The sequence below is a fragment of the Mus caroli genome, unplaced genomic scaffold, assembly GCF_978045245.1.
Source record: "Mus caroli unplaced genomic scaffold, Mus_caroli_1 scaffold_1, whole genome shotgun sequence".
NCBI classification, from domain to species: domain Eukaryota; kingdom Metazoa; phylum Chordata; class Mammalia; order Rodentia; family Muridae; genus Mus; species Mus caroli.
Window position 1 is genome coordinate 89,933,850 of NW_028227256.1, and position 22,325 is coordinate 89,956,174.

The window sequence follows — 22,325 nt, forward strand, 5'->3', positions numbered from 1 at the left end:
TGATAGCAGACAAGCCTGGTGCTGGAGAAGTAGCAGAGAGACAGACAGACAGACAGACAGAGACAGACAGACAGACAGACTAGACTTGGCATGGACTTTTGACACCTCAAAACCCACCTGCAGTGACATACTTCCTCCAACAAGGCTATACTTACTAATTCTTTTAATCCTTTTAAAGAGTTCTACTCCCTGGTGACTAAGCATTTAAATATATGACCCTATGGGGGCCATTCTTACTCACACCACCACAACTTCAGACTCTGTGTCCACACACACACACACACACACACACACACACACCTCATCCATTCATCACCCATTATCTACCCAACCACCACTTCCCCCAATCCATTGTCCAAAAGTCCCCTCAGGCTTGAGACTGCAATGCAGTTCTTAGCTCTCAGCATGTTCCAACAATCCAGGGGTGCCCCAAACAACCAGGTTTAGGTCTGCTCCCATGGACAGGATGTAGTTTCTACATGAACATTCAGGGAACCCCAGAGGGCTGTGATGTACAACAAGGGCTGAGAACCTCTGGAAAAGTCTTTCAGCAATGTGTGACTCCACAGAGTCTCTTGTTCATAAGACCAAAAGTCTCACCCCTCCCAGAACTCTGGGCATGTCTTATCTCAGGGCAGTTCAGACATTCAGTGTTGCAGGATTTGGGGGAAGATGTAAAATTAACATCTATCTCTAAGCAAGCACAGCAGTGATGGCCCAAAGAACAACTCAAATCCATTATCATGATGAGCAAATGAGTTTGCCGGGTTATCTAGGCAGGGATGATGAACTAACGGGTACTGCACATACCCAAGTCACCACTTACCAACCAAGCTCCTACTCTATATGCCTCTAAGTCCATAGCAGAATCACTGTAAATCTGGGCTTACAGCACCTACCCTCTGCGAAAGCAGCAGTGACTAGGAGCTCCAACAGCAGAAAGCACAGACAAAACCAGACTCTGGGATGCTTTTTTTTCACGTGCATTTCATGGTCCTTGTCTTTGTCAGGGATTCTGCTAGACTCCATAAGCTGTGTTTGGTCATGAGGATGGCTTGTTTTGCTGTAGCCTGACTCATAGCTAAATGGAGGCTTGCAGTGCCCACCTATTTGTGCACACAGCAGTGTACATGTCTCTTAGGTATGTGGGGAATCAATGCAACTTTCCAGAGATATGCAGAAAGATAAAGCAGCCACTAAGCATTGCTTGGCAAAGCTGAAGTTGCTGCCCCCCTCCCTTTTAACAAGAAGATGGGCTATGTCAGTATGATCTCTGAGAAGCTATGAATGGGTCCCCAAAACTTTGGTGGAAGTGTTGCTCTGGTTGTCATTGTCACAGAAGAGAGTGCAAGTGGCATGGGCCCCAGATGGGAGCTCTCTGGAGAGGAGGTGCTATCACCACAAGCTTTCTGAGGTAGACTTGAGGAGGGTGCATTCCTACTGAGAAGGTGTACAGCCGTTGGCTGTTCAGCGGCACCTAGGCTATGGCGTTGTTGGCCGTCTCCTGAGTGTGAATAGACACAGGGCACATAGCAATACCCTCAGGCCCTCACAGAAGCCCCTGGTGCCTGCAGCATGATGTCCAGGATGAGGCCGCTGCAGTTCATTACATCCTCCTCCGCGCACCCTGGGCTGTGCTCTGCTACTATGCAGAAGACCTGCGCCTGAAGCTGCCTCTACAGGTACGGGGGCTGTAAGGGCAGAGGGAGGGGATGGGGATCCCCACTCCGGTCTACATCTGACTGATCCCTAGGCTTAAAGCCCAAAAGCCCAAGAAATCACTCCTTGAAGCTGTTTCCACTTGGAGATCTGTAGTTTCCCTCCTGTCTGCTGTCACATGCCTGAAAACACCCCATGGGGTGAACAAGGGATCATGCCCTGAACAGCAAACTCAGGAATCAGGAAGACCCTGGCAGTAAGTAGGGTAGCCATAACTGTAAGCTGGCTGAGTTCCCTGCAGGCCCAGAGCCCACAGGGCCATCTGCTGAGGCCACTCCAGCCTCATGTGCGCAGGGTGAAGGGCAGCAGTCATTTGGTGCCCTCGGGTTGACTTGCCTAAACTGCTTGCTCATAGCAGGCTTTACCAGCCTGGCGTGAGGCTGAGACATGCTGTTCATTCCCTTTCACTCTCTCATGGTAAGAGTAGCTCTGGTCTTCAATTTAACAGGCCAAGTCACTCTCAGAGCTTGAGACCCCAGGCGGGGAAGGGTCTATTGCCGGGTAAATCAGTAAGAGATGCCCCATGTTCGAAGACTTGGTTGGTTTCCTCCCCAGCTGTGAAGATCTTCCTCGGGACAATTTTCTTTCCAGGAGTTACCCAACCAGGCTTCCAACTGGTCAGCCACCCTTCTGGAGTGGCTGGGCATCCCCAATATCCTGCTGGAGCACGTGCCTGACACACCCCCCGAGTATTACTCCTGCCAGTTCAAAGCAAGCAAGCTGCAATGGTATGGCACTGTGGTCCTGTGGAGCCCAGCAGGACAGCCTCCTGTGGGTGGGACCAGCCCCATAAGAACCAGGATGTGTGAATGAGACTGTGAATGAATTAACTAAACGTCATGCTTTCTCCCAAATGCTCTCCTCACCTGGGTTTTCAGAGAACGCCATCTGAGTCCCAGGTGGGCAAGCCTACTGAGCAACTGTGTATTGGTAAGTCGCCTGCATTAGTCAGGATAGGGTGGCTGTGCTGTGAGACAGACATGCCCCCAAATCCTAGGAATGGACACACCAAGCTCACGTCAACAATCCATTTCTGTTGCCATAACACAATACCCAAAGACTCTGCTGAGAAAAGAAGTCTGGGGGCAGGGGAAATGGCTCTACAGGTCAAAGCACTTGTCATGCAAGTCTGTGTTCAATCCCTGGAACCTACCAAAAAAGCCAGATGTGAAGGTGTGCTTTGGTAATCCCTGTGGTGAAATAAAGGCAAAGACAGAATTGCCCTCAGGTCAGCTAGCCTGGAGTATATGTGCAGCTGAAACTGAAGACACCCTGCATCACGAAGGTGTCTTGGTGCTGGGACCTCTACACACACACTGTGGAATGTAAACACATCATATACCCACTGCATATATGCACATACAAAGAAAAAAAACAGGAAACTGGAGCTGATATGCAGTGATTACTGCCAGCCTCTTCTTCCTTCGCACTGTACAAAACAAACTGCTCTTTAAAAGAAGAGGTTTGGGGCTGGTGAGATGGCTCAGTGGGTAAGAGCACCTGACTGCTCTTCTGAAGGTCCAGAGTTCAAATCTCAGCAACCACATGGTGGCTCACAACCCTTCTGTAATGAGATCTGACTCCCTCTTCTAGAGTGTCTGAAGACAACTACAATGTACTTACATATAATCAATAAATAAATCTTAAAAAAAAAAAAAAAAAGAAGAGGTTCATTTAGCTTACAAGTTAGGAGGCTGAAAGTCCAGAACTGGTGGCCTTAGCTGGGCAGTCTTGGGCTAGATATAGCAGCTATAGCACAGCACAGAAGAGACAGAAAGGGAGAGGACTGGGCCCAGAAGGGTAGACGGAGTTGTCTTAGTTCCTTCAGTAACTGAATCTCCCCTGAGACCAGAATTAATCCCTTCTGAGAGTGGAATCCACATGACCTCATGCCCTTTCCCACCCCACCCCACCCCCAACCCTTTTTGAGTTAGATTATTGCTATGTAGCTCTGGCAATCCCAGAACTCTCTATATAGACCAGGCTGGCCTTGAACTCACAAAGGTCCTGCCTCTGCCTCCCAAGTGCTGGGATTAAAGGGGTATGGCACCATGCCTGGCTTGCCCCCACTCCTAAAGGTTCCACTACTTTGATACTTCACAGCACATAAACTCTCGTGAGACACACTCAGACTCCCCTCCCCCAGTGGCCCATTCCTTGCTCTGTTCCTGTGTCCTGGGTCAGTGGCTCCCTTATTATACCTTCCCTGACTGGTGAGGGAGACAAGATGTATAGGGACAGCTCTCCCTCACTGACTCCATTCCTGAACAGAGCCAGTATGTGACCACACACACACACAACCTGCAGACCTAGCTTCAATGATTGTCACCTCCAGTAACAAAGAACTGAGTATGGTCTGGCACCATGGTTGTCCTCCTGGGTCTCTGGGTTGTGGGTCTCTGTCTGTACATGCTCTTCTCTGACATGTTTGCTCTGATGTCTTTACTTCTGCGTGGCAAAAATCCCCATACCTTCTAACCTCTTGATTTTTCTCACCTCTGCAGGTTTCTTGGAAGTGACAACCAAGACACCTTCTTCACCAGCACCAAGAGGCATCAGATTGTAAGTGCAGTATGTCTGCTGCAGACCCTAATCTGACCAGGCTCATAAAGGCCTGATGTATCCCAGCTATCAACCCTGAGGTCTTTATGGCCACCATAAAACTTTCTGTAACCAGAAGGCCGAAGGCTTAGAGACCATCCCTGATCTTGGTGCAGAGAATAATGATATGGCCTGGATGGAGAGCAGTGGGGGCAGGGCATGTCCAGACTGCACTGGACCAAGTGAGAGCTAGCTCCCTCCACTGTCCCTGCATAATCCTGGGGCCCAGAACAATACCTGTTTATGGACTTTTGAGGCAGACAACCAAGATACCAGGTTCAGGTGAGGTGATCCTGCTGGCTTGCCAGAACAGACAAGGAAGAGATCTTAGTATACGCTAAGCCAATGTTAAAACCAGGCTATAGGAGCTTTAGGGTAGTAGTTCTCAACCTGCAAGTCCCTACCCCTCTGGGAATCGAATGACCCTGTCACAGGGGTCACCGAAGACTATCAGAAACCACAGGTATTTACATTATGATTCATAACAGTAGCAAACCTACAGTTATAAAGTAACAATGAAAATAATTCTATAGGCTGTGGGGTGAGGGGAGTTTCCCACAACATGAGGAATGGTATGAAAGGCTGCAGTATTAGGAAGGTTGAGAACCACTGCACTGGGAGGTCTGCTCTAACAGCATGTGGCCAGAAAGGGTCTAGACAGGCCTGAGCCACCACTTATGACCCCCCAAAGGACGCTGATTCCAGTGGCCTCCAAAGCCAGAGGTTTTCTGCCCCAGACAGGTATCCTAACAGAGCAGACCCTACTGGAACAGGGGTCCATGCAAGCCATGGCATGACCCAGGTTCTAACCCAGGCCAGACTCTAAAGCCATGTGACTCTGACTAAGACTTCTGAGTTTGTAAAATGAAAGAATGGCCAGGTGTGGTGGCGCACGCCTTTAATCCCAGCACTTGGGAGGTAGAGGCAGGCGGATTTCTGGGTTTGAAGCCAGCCTGGTCTACAAAGTGAGCTCTAGGACAGCCAGGGCTATACAGAGAAACCCTGTCTCGAAAAAAAAAAAAAAAAGATGAAAGAATGACTGTTATTCTTACCAGAGTGCTCAGAAACATGTGTCTAGAACATAGAACCTGTGTTTCAAGACCTTAGGGACACTCCATCAATATCACTATCTGTCACTGGGGGCCAGAAGAGGTCATCCAAGGTCTCAGCACCAAGATGGGTCTCCCATCACATGACCAGTGATGGGTCTATTCCCAACCTGTCCCACAGCTATTCCCATCACATGACCAGTGATGGGTCTATTCCCAACCTATCCCACAGCTATTCCCATCACATGACCAGTGATGGGTCTATTCCCAACCTGTCCCACAGCTATTCCCATCACATGACCAGTGATGGGTCTATTCCCAACCTATCCCACAGCTATTCCCATCACATGACCAGTGATGGGTCTATTCCCAACCTATCCCACAGCTATTCCCATCACATGACCAGTGATGGGTCTATTCCCAACCTATCCCACAGCTATTCCCATCACATGACCAGTGATGGGTCTATTCCCAACCTATCCCACAGCTATTCCCATCACATGACCAGTGATGGGTTTATTCCCAACCTGTCCCACAGCTATTCCCATCACATGACCAGTGATGGGTCTGTTCCCAACCTGTCCCACAGCTATTCCCATCACATGACCAGTGATGGGTCTATTCCCAACCTATCCCACAGCTATTCCCATCACATGACCAGTGATGGGTCTATTCCCAACCTATCCCACAGCTATTCCCATCACATGACCAGTGATGGGTCTATTCCCAACCTGTCCCACAGCTATTCCCATCACATGACCAGTGATGGGTCTGTTCCCAACCTATCCCACAGCTATTCCCATCACATGACCAGTGATGGGTCTATTCCCAACCTGTCCCACAGCTATTCCCATCACATGACCAGTGATGGGTCTATTCCCAACCTATCCCACAGCTATTCCCATCACATGACCAGTGATGGGTCTATTCCCAACCTATCCCACAGCTATTTGAGATCCTGGCCAAGACTCCATATGGCCACGAGAAGAAAGGCCTGTTTGGGATTGACCAGCTGCTGGCAGAAGGTGTATTCAGTGCAGCCTTCCCTCTGCATGACGTGAGTCTCAGGCCGGAGGTTGAACCAGGGTGGACTGTGAGTTCCCACAGTAATATTGTCCCCCAAAAGGATCTTGCCCTCTGTGACTGCTACCCTGGAATGTCAGATGCATAGCCTTGGAATGTGAAGTAGTCAGAGCTAGAGGCTGAAGGGTCAGCTTGGTCCCCAGGAAATGGATCAGGCCCTAGTCCAGGTGCTAAGCTGGGCTCCCCAGGCAGCATCTCTCACTAGGGAAGATGGGAAGGTCTCTAGTACACTTCTCCCTTCCCAGAAGTCTGGGACAGTGGCAGAGAGACATTTGCTACACCAGCTGCCTGGCACTGCCCTGACACCCATACTACCGTCCTTGCTACAGCCCACATGTAGGTCAGGATGTTACTCATGTCCCAGTTGTTCTGCAGCTTCTACCACACAGGAGAGGTCTGCAGAGTAATTTCAAAAGGTCTTGAGTCATATGGGCACTGGAGGCTCTGGGGACAGTCCTGCTTGATATCATGTAGATAAATGAAGTGAGTGTAGAAATGTTAGGTACCCACCAACACACACATACACATATACCACACAGGCACACATACATACATACATACATACATACATACATACATACCACACACACAGAGAGACATACATACCACACAGACACACATACTTAAATACATACCACACACGCACATGTGCACACACACACAGACACACAGACATACCACACACAGACATATATACATACTACACACCACACACAAGCACACATGTATATACAGACAGACAGACATACCACACATATGACACACAGACTTATATACATACATACATACATACATACCACACACATCACACACACACACATACATACTACACACATGACACACAGAGACATACATAAATACATACTACATACATACTATACACCACATACAAGCACAAATGCACAGACAGACATACCACACATATGACACACAGACATGTATACATACATACCACGCACATCACACACAGAGACATAAATACATACATACGAACATACTACACACATGACACACAGAGACATAAATACATACATACAAACATACTACACACATGACACACAAAGATATACATAAATGCATATATACATACATACATACCACACATGCACAAACACCCACACCCACGGATGGCATCACTCTTCCTGTCAGCTGAGCTGGGATGCATGGGGAGAGGCTCATAGCTTAGGTACCACACAGCATCTGTGCCAGGCCCGGAAGACCTCACAGATCTGTTGGTCAACCTGCACCCCAGCTACTGTCCTGGCCAGCTTTCAGATGCATCCCCTGACCTGGACACTCAGCAGTCGCAGGAATCAAGGGAGCTCAACTTATATTTTCCTCCAGATTCTTCTTGAGTCATCCCGTTACGATTCTCCTTAGAACATCATCCGCTAGGGTCCATGCCATTGCCTGTACTGAAGTGTGAAGCTGTGGGTTTGGGTCACCACTGAAGTTCCCATACCTAGAAACCTTCTGCGGGAGAACTAGCAGGCAGAGAGGAAGCCCAGACCAATGTTCTCCTATTCCTAGGGCCCATTCTCTGCAGTCCCAGAGAGCTCACAGGTCCTGGGTCTCACCCAACGCCAAGTCTTATTCCAGCACTGGGCTCGCTGGGGCAAGTGGAACAAGTACCAGCCATTGGACCACGTGCGAAGGTACTTCGGGGAGAAGGTGGCTCTCTACTTCGCCTGGCTTGGTGAGTCTTGTCTCAATGCTTGGTCCTTGTGTTATAACAATGTGCCTTCTGGGATAGCTCTACTGCCTGGCCTTACTCCCCTGATAATACAACAGACACTAACTAGGTACTGCACTGCCAGCCCCTTAGTTTGGGGGGGGTCCCTTGTGACCCCAGCTAGCTTCCATAGACCCTTTTTGGAAGCTTCCTCAGGAACTCCTATCCTGAGGGAAAAGACATGCCTATGGAGGGGTCTGCCCCAAGCCATTCTCTGATCTTCTCAGGCCACTGGCACTTTCAGAGACTAGCTGCCCTCCCTTGGGCCTGCCTTCTGACCTTTCTTCCCCATCCTGGGATTTGCCTTTCCTGCTTTCCAGTATGACCATGTTGGAGGACTTCGGGGGTGAGGGGAGGACTCTTCATCTAGGCTCCAGACAGAGATTTTATAGGTGTCTTCCCGGCCTCACAGGGTCAGTAGGGTGGGACTAGGACATGAGACTAGGGTCTGGGCTGACCCTATAGGAAACGGGTAAATGCATATTTGATGGGTGTAGGTACCTCAGAGGACCTAGGTGTGGTCCATTGAGATGATGCCCAGGTGGGGTATGGGGGAAGGGAGGGTCCAGAGTGACCCTCACCTTCTCTGGGGCTTGAACTGCAACAACTCCTGTGCCTCTCAGAAAGGCATCCGGTGAGCAGTTGGCTGGAGGTGGGCAAGCGCTAGAAGACAATCTCAGGAGATGGAAGGCCCAGTGGAATGGAGTCAGAGGGACACTGGTACTTAGCCAGTGTGGTGAGAGAGTCCAGAGATGAGGGCAGATGCTCAGAGCCAAGGGCAGTGGCCAGGGGACACTCCTGAGTCTCTCAGTATCCTTCCAGATACCTACTGGGCTAAGCCTGAGCTCCAGGAAGCAAACACATCCCCAGGACATCCAATTTCTAACAGCTGGACGCTTGTGTCCCCTTTCAGGGTTTTACACTGGTTGGCTCCTGCCTGCGGCAGTGGTGGGCACAGTGGTCTTCCTGGTGGGATGTTTCCTGGTGTTCTCAGACATACCAACGTAAGTGGCTTCTCTTCAGCCCCTAAACTTTCCTGTGCCTCATGAGGGTACCCAGCTATGGGATTCCCAAGCACCAGGCCCTGTGAAGAGCTGGGGTGGAGGTGTGTGGTAAGCGGAGGTGTGGATCTGTTCTCCTGAGGTCACGGCTAGAAGGCCGACTGGACAGAGATGCCCCAGGCTGACACAGGAAGACAGAGGTGCCCCAGGCTGACAGACAGTCGGGGGGGGGGGAGATCCCCCATGCTGGTTCTGACACTCATTTTTTTGTCCTCAGAACAGTGTAGGTTTTTCCTATAAGTGCCTGGCTTTGTGGTTTACTTTATTGTGCAACAGAAAGTCTAAGCAGTTATCTTTTGTTACTATTGTTGCATATATTCAGAAACAACCACTTTTAAAAGAGGTGCTTGGTGGGACTGGAGATGTAGCTCAATTGTCCGAGTGCTTGTCTAGCACGCAGGAGGCCTTGGCTTTGGTCCCCAGCACCTCATAAGCCAGATGTGGCGGTGCACACCCGCAATCCTAGCACTTAGGGGACTGATACAGGAGATTCAGAAATTAAAAGAATTTGTCAGCTACATAGCAAGTTCAAGACCAGCCTGCAATACGTGAGACCCTGTCTCAAAAAGTAAAACAATAGCCAAAAGTTCTAGGGCTGGAAGAGCAGTGGTGGTGTGAAGGGGAGGAAGTGGGTATAGCTCCCGGAACTGAGTGCACATCCCACAGGCAGGAGCTGTGTCACAGCTCAGACAGCTTCGACATGTGCCCACTGTGCTCCGACTGTTCTTTTTGGCTGCTCTCCAGTGCCTGCACCCTGGCCCAGGTATGGAATGAGAACTGGGGTCAGGGTAGTGAGGGCTGGCAGCTCCTGTAGGTCCTGGCCCCATGAATGCAGAACCCTCAGCGAGCTCTGTCGGCTGTTGTCCCCTAACCTGGCATTCAGGTTAGGTGGTGTGTATGACTCACAAATGACTGACAAGAGTGTCATGGAGTTGCTCATGCTGCTGTTAGCATTAGCCATATGGTTGTCAGTTTGCTTTCTATTGTCATAAAAGACCATGTTCTGATCACAACCCAAAATGAAAGGAAGTGTCTTAGGGTTTCTATTCCTGCACAAACATCATGACCAAGAAGCAAAGTGGGGAGGAAAGGGTTTATTCAGCTTACACTTCCACATTGCTGTTCATCACCAAGGAAGTCAGGACTGGAACTCAAGCAGGTCAGGAAGCAGGAGCTGATGCAGAGACCATTGAGGGATGTTACTTACTGGCTTGCTTCCCCTGGCTTGCTCAGCTAGCTCTCTTATAGAACCCAAGACTACCAGACCAGGGATGGTACCACCCACAATGGGCCCTCCCTCCTTTGATCACTAATTGAGAAAATGCCTTACAGCTGGATCTCATGGAGGCATTTCCTCAAGGGAGGCTCCTTTCTCTGGGATAACTCCAGCTTGTGTCAAGTTGACACACAAAACCAGCCAGTATAGGAAGTAAGGACAGGACCTGGAGGTGGGAGCTGAAGCAGAGGCCCTGGAAAAATGCTGCTTCCTGGCTGTTCACAGCCTCATGCCCAGCTTTCCAGCCTTTCTCTTCCTTACCTTCTTCCCTTCCTTCCTTCCTTCCTTCTTTCTTTCCTTCCTTCCTTCCTTCCTGTCCTCCTCGTCAGCTCCTCTTCTTCCTCTTCCTCTTCCTCTTCCTCTTCCTCTTCCTCTTCCTCTTCCTCTTCCTCTTCCTCATTCCTTTCTATTTTAGTTTTTCAAGACAGGGTTTCTCAATGGGGTGGTGGCAGCAAACTCCTTCAATTGCAGCATTTGAGCACAGAGGCAGGCAGATCTCTGTGTTTAAGGTCACCTGGTCTACAAAGCAAGTTTCTGGACACAGAGAAACCCTGTCTCAAAACCCCTCACACACACACACACACACACACACACACACAAAAGATCACATCGAGGGTGTCAGGAACACATCTTATGAGAGTCACAATCCCACCCCTTCCCCACCAAGCCTGCAAACTTCCTGTCCACTTTGTGCCCAGCGTTGCCCAGTTTCACTGACTCTGAGAAACTAAAGTCTCTTCTCCATGTGCTCAGGTCAGACAAACCCAAGTCAGGCACATGTGAGACTGAGCTATGGGCTGAGGGTGTGGCTTACCTGCTGGAATTCTTGCTTAGCTTCGGTGAGACCCTGGGCTTGACCCCTTGCACCACATGAACAAAGGTGGTAGTGTGCACCTGAGATCCCAGAACTGCGGAGCTGGTAAGGAGGATCGGGAGTTTGAGGTCGTCCTTAGTTGCATGGCAAGTTGGATGGTATTCATTTTTTTTGTTTGAGATTTATTTATTTATTACTTTATGTATATGAGCACACTGTAGCTGTCTTCAGACACCAGAAGAGGGCATTGGATCCCATTACAGATGATTGTGAGCCAATATGTTGCTGGGCGTTGAACTCAGGACCTCTGGAAGAGCAGTCAGTGCTCTTAACCACTGAGCCATTTCTCCATCTCTTTGACTGTATTCTTAACCAAAAAAAAAAAAAAAGACATTCCCGAGACTAAAACTAATTACTGTGGCTGCTGGGTAGACTCCCTTTCCTGTGGATCTCGTGCACTGTGGTGGTCCTGCATAGATACTCCAGCTCCAGAGAACTAGGACCATCATCAGTCCTTGGGAAGAAGACCTGGAGTCCCCTTTCCCTCTAGGCTGGGCGGCTCTTCGACCATGGCGGTACGGTCTTCTTCAGTTTGTTCATGGCACTGTGGGCGGTGCTGCTTCTGGAGTACTGGAAGCGGAAAAACGCCACGTTGGCCTACCGCTGGGACTGTTCTGACTATGAAGACATTGAGGTAAGTGAGCTGGGCTGGGTGGCTTCTGATGAGGGTCGCACCCCGTCGAGCATAGCTCCCTTTCAGGAGAGGCCTCGGCCCCAGTTCGCTGCAACGGCCCCCATGACAGCCCTGAACCCTATCACGGGGGAAGATGAGCCCTACTTTCCTGAGAAGAATCGTGTACGCCGCATGCTGGCTGGTTCTGTGGTGCTCTTGATGATGGTATGGGGATCCTGCCACCCTGCCTCCGTCCTCTGCCTCTGTCTTTCTGAGCCACAAGGGTTGTTCCACTCTGCAGCTCCAAAGACCCTCACTGACCTCCAGAAAGGCGTTGAGCCCAGAGCCAAGCTATGGGCTCTCATAATGGGGTGCACATGTATATGTACCATGAGGAATTCTGGAAGAGCTTCCCCATGTATGGCACGGGGCACCCATTAAACAAGGGAATGGACTCAGAAAATGAACCCAGGGCCTACTAATCCCTTTGGGACTAATCTTCTAGCCAAAGATTGCTTAAAAGTACCCTAGCCCTTTCCAGGTACCGTGGGTCCCAATTCAGGGCTGTAAGGAGGTGGGTAAATAGGACCGGGACACAGTATAAGAGTATAAAAACAACATACAGTAACCACCTGGCATCCTGGCCTCCCTCCCAGTCCCAAACTGCCCCACATCTGGAGGACCCATGGGACACAGGCAGCCTGCAGATAGGAGCCCCTGGAAAAGGAACCTATGTGCTGTGGACCCAGAGGCTGTAGGTGCTGGGGCCACAGCAAGGGGCTCAGGACTTCCTTGGTCCTGCAGGTGGCTGTGGTGATTATGTGCCTTGTATCTGTTATCCTGTACCGGGCCGTCATGGCTATCATTGTGTCCAGGTCAGACAACGCCTTCCTCTCTGCCTGGGTGAGTCTCTGCTGCCTGTTCTTCTGACCCTCCCACCCCACCTGTCCTGTGCCTGCTCTGATCACTTCTTCCCTATCAGGCTTCACGGATTGCCAGCCTCACAGGGTCAGTGGTGAACCTTGTCTTCATCCTCATCCTCTCCAAGGTCTATGTGCTCCTGGCCCAGGTCCTAACAAGATGGGGTGAGCACTGACCTAAGCAGATGCAAATGTGAACTGACCAATATAGACCCTTATTCCCAAGAGGTTTTCTGGGCCTTCCCTGCTAGAGATCTGCTTAAAATGGCACTGGCAGGGAGGGGAAGCCCACGGGCCCTCAGCCAGGGGGCCCTGCTTCTCCAATCTTCCTCACCAGATCCTTCAAGCTTGTGCAGCTCTCAGGTGAGACCAGACAGACCCTCTAGTAGTGCAAGGATTCAGACCTTCGTCAGATGGACTAGGGGCAGGGCCACGCTGAGCTGAGCTGAAACCACCCCAAATGTTTACCAAGTGTCTGTATAGCCTCTATATCCGTTCCCAGGAGCAAGATGCCCCTCTCTCTGCCACTGTTTCTCTGTCTCTATTTGTCTCTGTCTTTGAGTTTCTCCAAGAGCAAATGCTAAGTGGAGGCCTAACCACTCATCCTGCAAGGCTTTGCCTATACCAGCTCCAGCCAAGACCCGGAGGAGAGGGGACAGAACAAACTCAGGGTACAATGACCATGCATGGGAAGGGGCTAAAGGACTAAGGGAGTTCTCCAGGTAGGCGTCAAGGCAGTTCTCACCTAAGGGGCACAGCTATCAGTGTTGCAGGGAGAAGGAGCAGAGGCACTGGGGCTGGTGTATGCGTTCCCACAGTTGCTGGGCTTCGGGTCCCCTTTTCCTCAAATTGACCTTTTATGTTTCCACACTGGTCTTAGCAAGTTTTTACACTGTAGCTCCATCCTTACTCAGCCTTGACCAGGAAGTAACTTTGGCCCTGGATATCCCTCCAATTCCCTGACTCATCTGCACATATTCTAAAAAGATTCTTTATGTGTATGTGTGTGTGTGTGTGTGTGTGTGTGTGTGTGTGTGTGTGCGCGCGCGCGCGCGCGCGCGCTGTGGCACACATGTGGAAGTCTGAGGACAGTTTGTGAGGGTTGGTGCTCTGGGGATGGAACTCGGGTCATCAGGCTTGGTAGCAAGCATCTTTGTTCGTTGAGCCATCTTACTGGCCCTGCATATACTATTTTAATGAGGATGCAAATGAGGATGCAAATGTTTGGCTTTGGTTTTGTTGCCTTGTTTGTCGTTTTCTGTCCACGACCCCAGACATTTGTAATTGTATCGGTTACTTTTTTTGCCACGACTGTGATCAAATACCAGACAAAATGATTTCAGGGTGGGATTATTTATTCCCGACCAGTTTCAGAGGTGTCAGTCCATCCCGGCAGGGAGGGTGGGGTGCTCAGGAAGGAAGGAGGGGAATATAGAAAGGGGTCAGGGGAGACACAGCCCCAAGGACACCTGCTTCTCCAGGAAGACCCCACCTTTCACCAACTGCCAGTATTATCAGCATACGATTAACCCAGAGAGATTGATCCAATGATAAGGCCAGAGCCCTCTAGAGCTCCTTTCTGGAAACACCCTCATGGACAGGCCAGTGGTTGCGTTTTGATAATATCCCAGACATCTTCCAGGCTAGTCAAGCAGACAGGATTTACCTCCACTCTGATCAACGTGCTTTCGGATAAGTTTGAGATTAGAAGTTTAGGACTGCTGTATGTTGACCCTCTCCTTTAATGAATTTCTTTAAAATATCTGGACAACATGGCTTCCTCCTCGCTCCAGATGGTGGGGCAGTCTCACAGGGAAGGGGGTAGTGCACTGTACACTGGCCAACATCCCTGGGGACTGAGTGAAAGCCCCAAATACGCAGAGATGCACCGGACGCAGACCGAGTTTGAGGATGCCTTCACCCTCAAGGTGTTCATCTTCCAGTTTGTGAATTTCTACGCCTCGCCCGTGTATCTCGCCTTCTTTAAGGGCAGGTAGGTGGTCACCCTCCCAGCATGTCTCCCCTCCCCTGCAGCTCTGCTTTGCCCCACACCCGCCCGGTGTGCTCAGCAGCGGGTGGCCAGGGCAAAAGCCCTGAGAAAGAATGACTCCCACTGGGCTCAGAGGGGACAAGGGTCAAGTCTGTGTGGCTCCCAGGCCAGACCTCAGGGGTGGAAACGAGGAGGAGACAACCAGAGCCCAGCCCTTCACAGACTCGCACCTTGCATCCTGGCAGGTTTGTAGGATACCCGGGCAACTACCACACCTTGTTTGGAATCCGAAATGAGGAGGTGAGTGTGCTGGGGATGCACCCAGACAGAAAATGGGGGCAGGGCTATCTCCGGACTCACGGAGGCCTGATTTTGCTGCCATTCTTCCTGCTCACCTTTCACCATTGTCCAAGCCAGTGTCAATACCTACAGCTGCTTCCCAGGACTCCAGCACTCTTGACCTCCTTGGCCCAGGTCCTGATTCAGAGCCACTGTCCAGAGACTGCTCACACCATGGGGGTGCAGTCCTTCTCTCCTTTAACCCAAGGCACAATCAAGAGGCATCTGAGCCCTTAGGATGCCCCTTGTGAGCAGTATCACTGTCAAGGTCCCTGCTGTGAGGACACTGAGGTCGGTGCCCCACAGCCTCGTTGTCTGGGGTCCTTCCATGGCTGCTCTCTTCCACCAAGCCTAGTGTGCTCTGCTTGTCCTTGGGACCCAGGGATCGGGAGAGCCTGGCTTCTCAGGAGGCTTTTGCAGAAGATGGCATGTGGGTTCCCCAGGAGGTGACAGAGCTTTAAGACACCAAGGCATAAATACAAAGAAGGAGTAAGGAGTGAACCCTATGTTGCCCAGACCCCCCAAAAATTGTCTCTACACTTCTGGCCTTGCTGAGGGCTAAGCAGGATTAATCAGAGGTACAGGGAGTGTAGCGGGGACATCTGGAGCAGTTCGTTGTGGAGCTGAACTTGGAGAGCATGGGGTCTAGCAGCCATCACGAAGTATCAGGTCTGGAAGACCCTTCTCTTTTTTTTTTTTTTTTTTTTTTAATTAGGTATTTTCCTCAATTACATTTCCAATACTATCCAAAAAGTCCCCAATACACTCCCCCCCCCAGTCCCCCACTCACCCACCCCCACCCCTTGGCCCTGGCATTCCCCTGTACTGGGGCATATAAAGTTTGCAAGTCCAATGGGCCTCTCTTTCCAGTGATGGCCGACTAGGCCATCTTTTGATACAGATGCAGCTAGAGTCAAGAGCTCTGTGGTACTGGTTAGTTCATAATAATGTTCCACCTATGGGGTTGCAGTTCCCTTTAGCTCCGACTCTTCTCTTTTTTAAGAAGGAGGGAGAGCAGCAATCTTCCCAGGGCCTGGGCCCATTATTTCATCTTCCTGCAAGATGGCTCACCTCCCGAAGGGAAGCTGTCCACCTTGCACTGAGGGGAAGGAACTGTGGGGTTCTGGAGAGCCAGGGAACACTGCAACCTGGCCTCTTCCTCAGGAGTGGTGGCTGCTGTGCTGCTATATTAGCTAGTTCTTAGCTCTTGGTGAGATACCCAACTGAGACTGCTTAGGCAAGAAAAGGGTGACTACTCACTCTTGTGTTGGAATTATTCAGGATTCTGTGGGTTAGAGAATGGCCGGATCAAACCCCTCACCACAGGCTAGGTCCTCAAGGTTTTCTACCTGGTGAGGATGATATCCCACAGTGTGGCAGAGCTTCCCCTGCACGGCACATATACCCAGAAACTCCCTGGCTCTGCCTCTCCACTGACCCCACATCTTGGGTCTTTCCTGGAGCCTGTGGCTACAGTCTACAGCCAGCCAGTGGTTGTTCCCATACATAAGTGAAGTGACATAGGAAGGGCTGATCTCTGCAATCCTCGAGGTATTCCAGGCATGTCCTATGAAGATGTGAGGGCAGAGATGCCACCTTTGGGGCAAAGAGAAGGCTATGTGAGTGTGTCCCTGGTCTCCCCCCGCCCCCAGCTAACCAGGACTTATGTCACTGTCACTGCAGTGTCCAGCTGGAGGCTGCCTCAGTGAACTGGCACAGGAGCTCCTGGTCATCATGGTGGGCAAGCAGATCATCAATAACGTGCAGGAGGTTCTTGTCCCGTGAGTCAACCCACCCTGCCTGGACACCTTCTAGGGACCAGGGTTTCCTCAGAATGCTCAAAGAGTAAAGGGGAGGCAGGATGTGTCAGACCTCGGGACTTCTGTCATACTGAAGGGGTCTACACCAGCCTGTCTCATTTGTTGCTGTGTCTGGGGTATTGGAGAGCTTGCCACCAGCATTGCCGCTGTGCTGTTCAGTGAGGGAAGGCCACATAGGCCAGCATGCATTCCCTACCAGCACGAGAAGGTAAGCCTTGGTCCTCAGGCTTGACCCCTAGACTCGTGCCTGTTTTAGATTCCCTTGGTAGGGACCAGCTCCCCATCCCTGTACCACTAGCTGGAACTGTGTCCCACCCCCTCTTATAGGCTGGAGTCCTCCAAAGGGCCTGCCTGGGGCTAGTCTCCCACCTGGAGGCTATACTAACCGAGATGTCCACTACCATCCTCAGAAGACAGCATCGGCAATGACATGACAACCATAGCAGTCCCTCTCTGGAGGCCTCCAGACTTCTCTGACAATCAGTGGGCCCAGGAAGTAGAAGGTGTAGCTCAGTGTCTAGTGGGCACAGAGAGCGTGAGGAAGCCAACAGACACCTTGTGCCACCATACAGTCTGATAAGCGACAGACACACTCCATCTGTGCATGATATCTTACGACCTCTGACCACACCACAGACACACAGGACTGACACATGCCTCCCAGGTGTGGTGTAGCCATGCCACCTATGTGGCCCCAGTATCATGAAACCAACACATCTGGCCCGCCCCATGGCCTCTGCTTTCTGGGGACTCGGCTGTTACCCTCACTAGTTCCCTCCTAGTTTTGGTTTGGTTCCATCCCTTAAAGGTTCCAGGGAGCTGGGTTGACTTTTTGGAAGACACAGCAGGGAATCAGAAGAGCAAACTGTATCATGTTCCATAGAGGGGGGCCCAGGGCCTTGGAGGATTTTTTTTTTAAGAAAATTTTAAATATCTATTTATTTATTAAATGTAAGTACACTGTAGTTGTCCTCAGGCGCACCAGAAGAGGGCATCAGATCTCATTATGGGTGGTTGTGAGCCACCATATGGTTGCTGGGATTTGAACTTCAGACCTTCGGAAGAGCAGTCCGGTGCTCTTACCCACTGAGCCATCTCACCAGCCCCGATTTTTTTTTTTAAGATTTTTAAATTTTATTTATGTGACTACACTGCCTTCAGATACACCAGAAGAGGGCAGTGGATTCCATTACAGATGGTTGTGAGCCACCATGTGGTTGCTGGGAATTGAACTCAGGTCCATCTGGAAGAATATTCAGTGCTCTTAATCGCTGAGTCATCTCTCCAGCCCAGCCTTGGAGGGTTTTGACCTGTAACAACTACAGCCCCTTGTCCTGCCCATCCTGGCCCCAGAGAACAAGAGCATCCAGGGTGCACATTCTCTCAGACTAGCTTAACCGTCAGCTAGATGGAGCAGCCATGCCATTTCCCCCCACTTTCTACCTGCAGAAAGCTGAAAGGCTGCTGGCAGAAGTTCTCCAGGGGCAAGAAGGCTGGCACAGGGACCCACCCAGCACCCTGGGAGGCCGACTATGAGTTGCTGCCTTGTGAGGGGCTGTTTCACGAATACCTTGAAATGGGTGAGATCTGCCATTGCAGCCACTCTGGCCCTGGCCTACCCTGAAATGCAATGTGCCATTGGGGGTGTATGTGGGTGTGAGCTAGGTTTGCAGATATCCTGAGAAGAGATGGGGTGGCAACCGAGACAAGGTGGGTGGGAAGATTTGGGGAGGCTTGGGAGCTGAGGCTGTGCATTAGGGAAATCAAGTCCAGGGACAGGGCCAAGCAAGGCTTTCCAGCTTGTGAGGGCAGGCACACCTGGGCCATGTCAGCCTGGATTTTCTCCAGTGGTTTCTTCAGTTAAATTGCCAGCCAAAGTGGTAGCCCATACCCAGGGCTTGAAGGGTGAGATAGTTTTGAGGGCAGGGTTTTGTCTGACTAACACGAGGGAGATCTGGCACAGTCATAACTTAGCAGTGTCTCCGCAGAACACAGCAACCAACAGCATAACTGTTGCACAGTCACTCTGTGGATAAAAAAGTAGGGCGGCTTCCAGGGTGATAGTATGCATCCTCACGCCCTGCACAATGGCCAAGGAACTCCCTAGCAATTTTATAGAAGATCCTGGCGATAAATGGGACAACAGTTTTTAATCCAGAAGCAGGTTTTGCTCTCCTTCCTGTCATTAAGAGTCCCTGACTTCAGGTGTACGGGGTGGCCAAGGAGATTAGAGCAGTGCACACCAAGGCTCCCAAGCCCAGAGGGTAGTCAGTGGCTCTTGCGCTGAATACAGCATGAGGGGAAGAAATGGATTGAAATGAACTGCCGGATACCCTGGTGGGCAAGCTGAGAGTTCCTTCTCCATCCCCCATCCCCCCACCTCCCCGCCACCTGTGGTCTGAGAGTTTTACCAGCTCCTGCTCTGCAGTGCTGCAGTTTGGATTCGTCACCATCTTCGTAGCCGCCTGCCCGCTGGCGCCGCTTTTTGCCCTACTCAACAACTGGGTGGAGATCCGCCTAGATGCGCGCAAGTTCGTGTGCGAGTACCGGCGCCCAGTGGCGGAGCGCGCCCAGGACATCGGCATCTGGTTCCACATCTTAACCGGCCTCACACACCTCGCGGTCATCAGCAATGTGAGTACCCGGCTCGCCTGCTGGGTGGTGCTGGGTGTAGGGTGGTGGTGGTGGTGATGGTGACAGTGGTGACATCGCTCTGACCCCGCGCCCCGCAGGCCTTCCTGCTGGCCTTCTCCTCCGACTTCCTGCCACGTGTCTACTACAGCTGGACGCGCGCCCCTGACCTGCATGGCTTCCTCAATTTCACGCTGGCACGAGCACCGCCCACTTTCACCTCCGCACACAACCGCACTTGCAGGTGAGCCAGAGTCAGAGGGTGAGTTTTGCCTTTTATTCTATTGACTCATACCTTCCGCCCCCGCCCTCCCCATTCCCCCAGGGAAATAGGTTTTTGTTGTTTGGCTTTCAACACGGTCTCTCAAGTATGTTCAGCCCAAAGAGGCAGAGTGGAGGAAACGGGAAGACTGAGTCTGGATGGCCCACTTGCCAGCTCAACCCTAGGGAGCTACAGAGGCTTGTGTCTCCTGCAGGTACCGGGCTTTTCGGGATGATGATGGACACTATTCCCCGACTTACTGGACTCTCCTGGCCATCCGCCTGGCTTTTGTCATCGTGTTTGAGGTATCCAAGCTGAAAGCTCCTCCAGTGACTTCCATCCCCTTGCTGGCCCCTGTACTTAATGTGATGATGCCCTACTTGCTTTGCCTAACCTAAACCTGTGGCACGGGAGGGGTCAGTATGACCAACAGAGCTCCCATTCTGTCTTCCATCTAAATCAAAATTCTGTGTCTTACTTTCCCTTGCTGGTCTTTCCCTGGCTCACGGACTAGCCATTGAATGCTTTGCAGATTGGAAGGTGCTGTGGGGAACTTGGAAGGGCTGGCTGGTCTCTGATCCAGGTCTCTGTTCTTTCATTTCCTCTCCTGCCCTGTAACTTCAGTTCCACCCACCTGGGCAGCCTACTGGGTCCCCTGAAGGCTAGTTTGGGCTTTTGTTTTATGAGGTTGGGGGTGGGGCTTCTATCCCCAGCATGTGGTGTTCTCCATTGGCCGTTTTCTGGATCTCTTGGTTCCTGACATCCCAGAATCCGTGGAGATCAAGGTGAAGCGGGAATACTATTTAGCTAAACAAGCACTGGCTGAGAATGAGGTGAGCACCCAAGCCCAACCTGTTGGCCTTACAGCCCTGTCCTGCACACTCGAGTCACATGACTAAAGCATGAGCCTTAATTTCTGCTTAGTCTGTCCTAGCAGCACATCTACCAAGCTGGTGAAGGACTGAGGGGCTGTTTACAGTTACTTCCATAGTCAAGCTGACAATTCACTTGCTTTGAGACAGGCTCTCCTTGGAGCAACAGGAGCGAAGGATGACCAGCCTCCAAGTTCAGAGCCCAGCCTGGGCCTTCCAGCCTAGGGGGGACTCTTTGGACTGGTGACCACCTCCCCTCCTTCTCTGAGGTCACAGTAGGGGTTACCGGAGGCTGACACACTTGCCTGGAAGACTGTTGAAGATGTGTCAGGAGACAGTTCACCTCTGTGTGTCTTTTGGAGACCATGATCCCGGCCCCAGCTCAACTCATCTCCACCCTTGGTTTAGAATAACCATGACCCTTGGCTGCCACTGTCCTGTGCTCAGTCACTACCCCTGCTACATGTTCCTTAGGAGCAGTGTTTAGAGAGATATCTGCTGGCCTTAGGGGCTATCCCCTACTGCCATTCCTAAGTCCCATGAGCCAATAACTTGTGTCTCATTCCCCTCCCGATGCCCACACCCATATCTCAAGGCAAAAGGTCTGTCTGAAATGTCTGCTTCTGTGGCTCTCAGTTTTGCTGACCATTGTACTCAGAAAGTATCTTGTTCTTCCTTTGCTTCACCTATCCTGTCCCTAATATCACTAGTGATATCCCTATCCCTAAACCAAAGGCTGAGGGCCCTCTGTATGTATGTATATCAGTAAGATGCCTTCCTGAATCTTAAGATATGAGGAAGTGGCTTCACTGTTGACATATGGTCCCCCCGTCCCCCCCCCATTGTATAACTCTTCTGCCAACTGAAAGGTTAAACGCTGGGGTCCCTGCCTTCCCAGGGCTTTGCTCATCCTCTTGCAGCATTCCTGTGGTATTATAGGGTCAGATCACCCCTCCAGACCCACTGCCTTTCCTCACATGGTCATTATCAGGCACACCTGGCTCTTAGACATGACACCATGTCCCAGGCCACAGCCCTGGGACGTTTGCTTAGCCCTTACTTTCATACCTAACTACCCAGGCCTATCTATGAATTCTTTCGAATCATGGCCTCTTTATCCTGACAGATCAAAGGCCTCTGCAGTATCCCCTTTGCCTCCTGTGTACCTCTCAGTACTGGGCCAGAAACTCAGCACACAGGAAGCTCTGAAGGGGGAAGGCTGTGGAATGAAGTTTTACCCCTAATAGTGCAAACAGAAAAAAACAAGATTCTTGTAATACCTAGTAGGTCTATCCCCACCCCCACCTCACCCCCCAGTGTTTACATACAATTGCTTCTCAAACTGGGCACAACGTGGGCCTTTCCTGCTGCTTGCCTTATGTTAGCTGGGCTGATGGTTAGTTACCAGCTATTCCCTAACCTAGCCACTCACTCATGATGGGCTATGTATGGGCCTTTCCTCCTGCCACTCAACCATACTGGA

At 51.0% G+C, this 22,325-nt stretch overlaps 1 protein-coding gene across 2 annotated transcripts in view; it reads left to right on the forward strand.

Moving 5' to 3' along the window:
* The window catches only part of Ano7 (anoctamin 7), a 29,488-nt gene extending 7,960 nt beyond the window's left edge, over positions 1–21,528 (forward strand). The window contains exons 4-23 of one of the 2 annotated variants that reach the window (XM_021168074.2): positions 1,575–1,682; positions 2,311–2,447; positions 4,224–4,281; positions 6,316–6,426; positions 7,983–8,148; positions 9,098–9,188; positions 9,912–10,008; positions 11,886–12,029; positions 12,096–12,233; positions 12,813–12,911; positions 12,991–13,093; positions 14,810–14,921; positions 15,164–15,218; positions 16,941–17,038; positions 18,527–18,657; positions 19,506–19,711; positions 19,810–19,952; positions 20,185–20,275; positions 20,684–20,803; positions 20,993–21,528. In XM_021168074.2, coding sequence (XP_021023733.1) covers positions 1,575–1,682; positions 2,311–2,447; positions 4,224–4,281; positions 6,316–6,426; positions 7,983–8,148; positions 9,098–9,188; positions 9,912–10,008; positions 11,886–12,029; positions 12,096–12,233; positions 12,813–12,911; positions 12,991–13,093; positions 14,810–14,921; positions 15,164–15,218; positions 16,941–17,038; positions 18,527–18,657; positions 19,506–19,711; positions 19,810–19,952; positions 20,185–20,275; positions 20,684–20,803; positions 20,993–21,067 — 2,283 coding nt within the window. In that variant the 3' untranslated portion in view covers positions 21,068–21,528. The remainder of the gene's footprint in view (positions 1–1,574; positions 1,683–2,310; positions 2,448–4,223; positions 4,282–6,315; positions 6,427–7,982; positions 8,149–9,097; positions 9,189–9,911; positions 10,009–11,885; positions 12,030–12,095; positions 12,234–12,812; positions 12,912–12,990; positions 13,094–14,809; positions 14,922–15,163; positions 15,219–16,940; positions 17,039–18,526; positions 18,658–19,505; positions 19,712–19,809; positions 19,953–20,184; positions 20,276–20,683; positions 20,804–20,992) is intronic. The other variant, XM_021168082.2, reaches the window with a different exon arrangement.
* Positions 21,529–22,325: the final 797 nt, after the last annotated feature.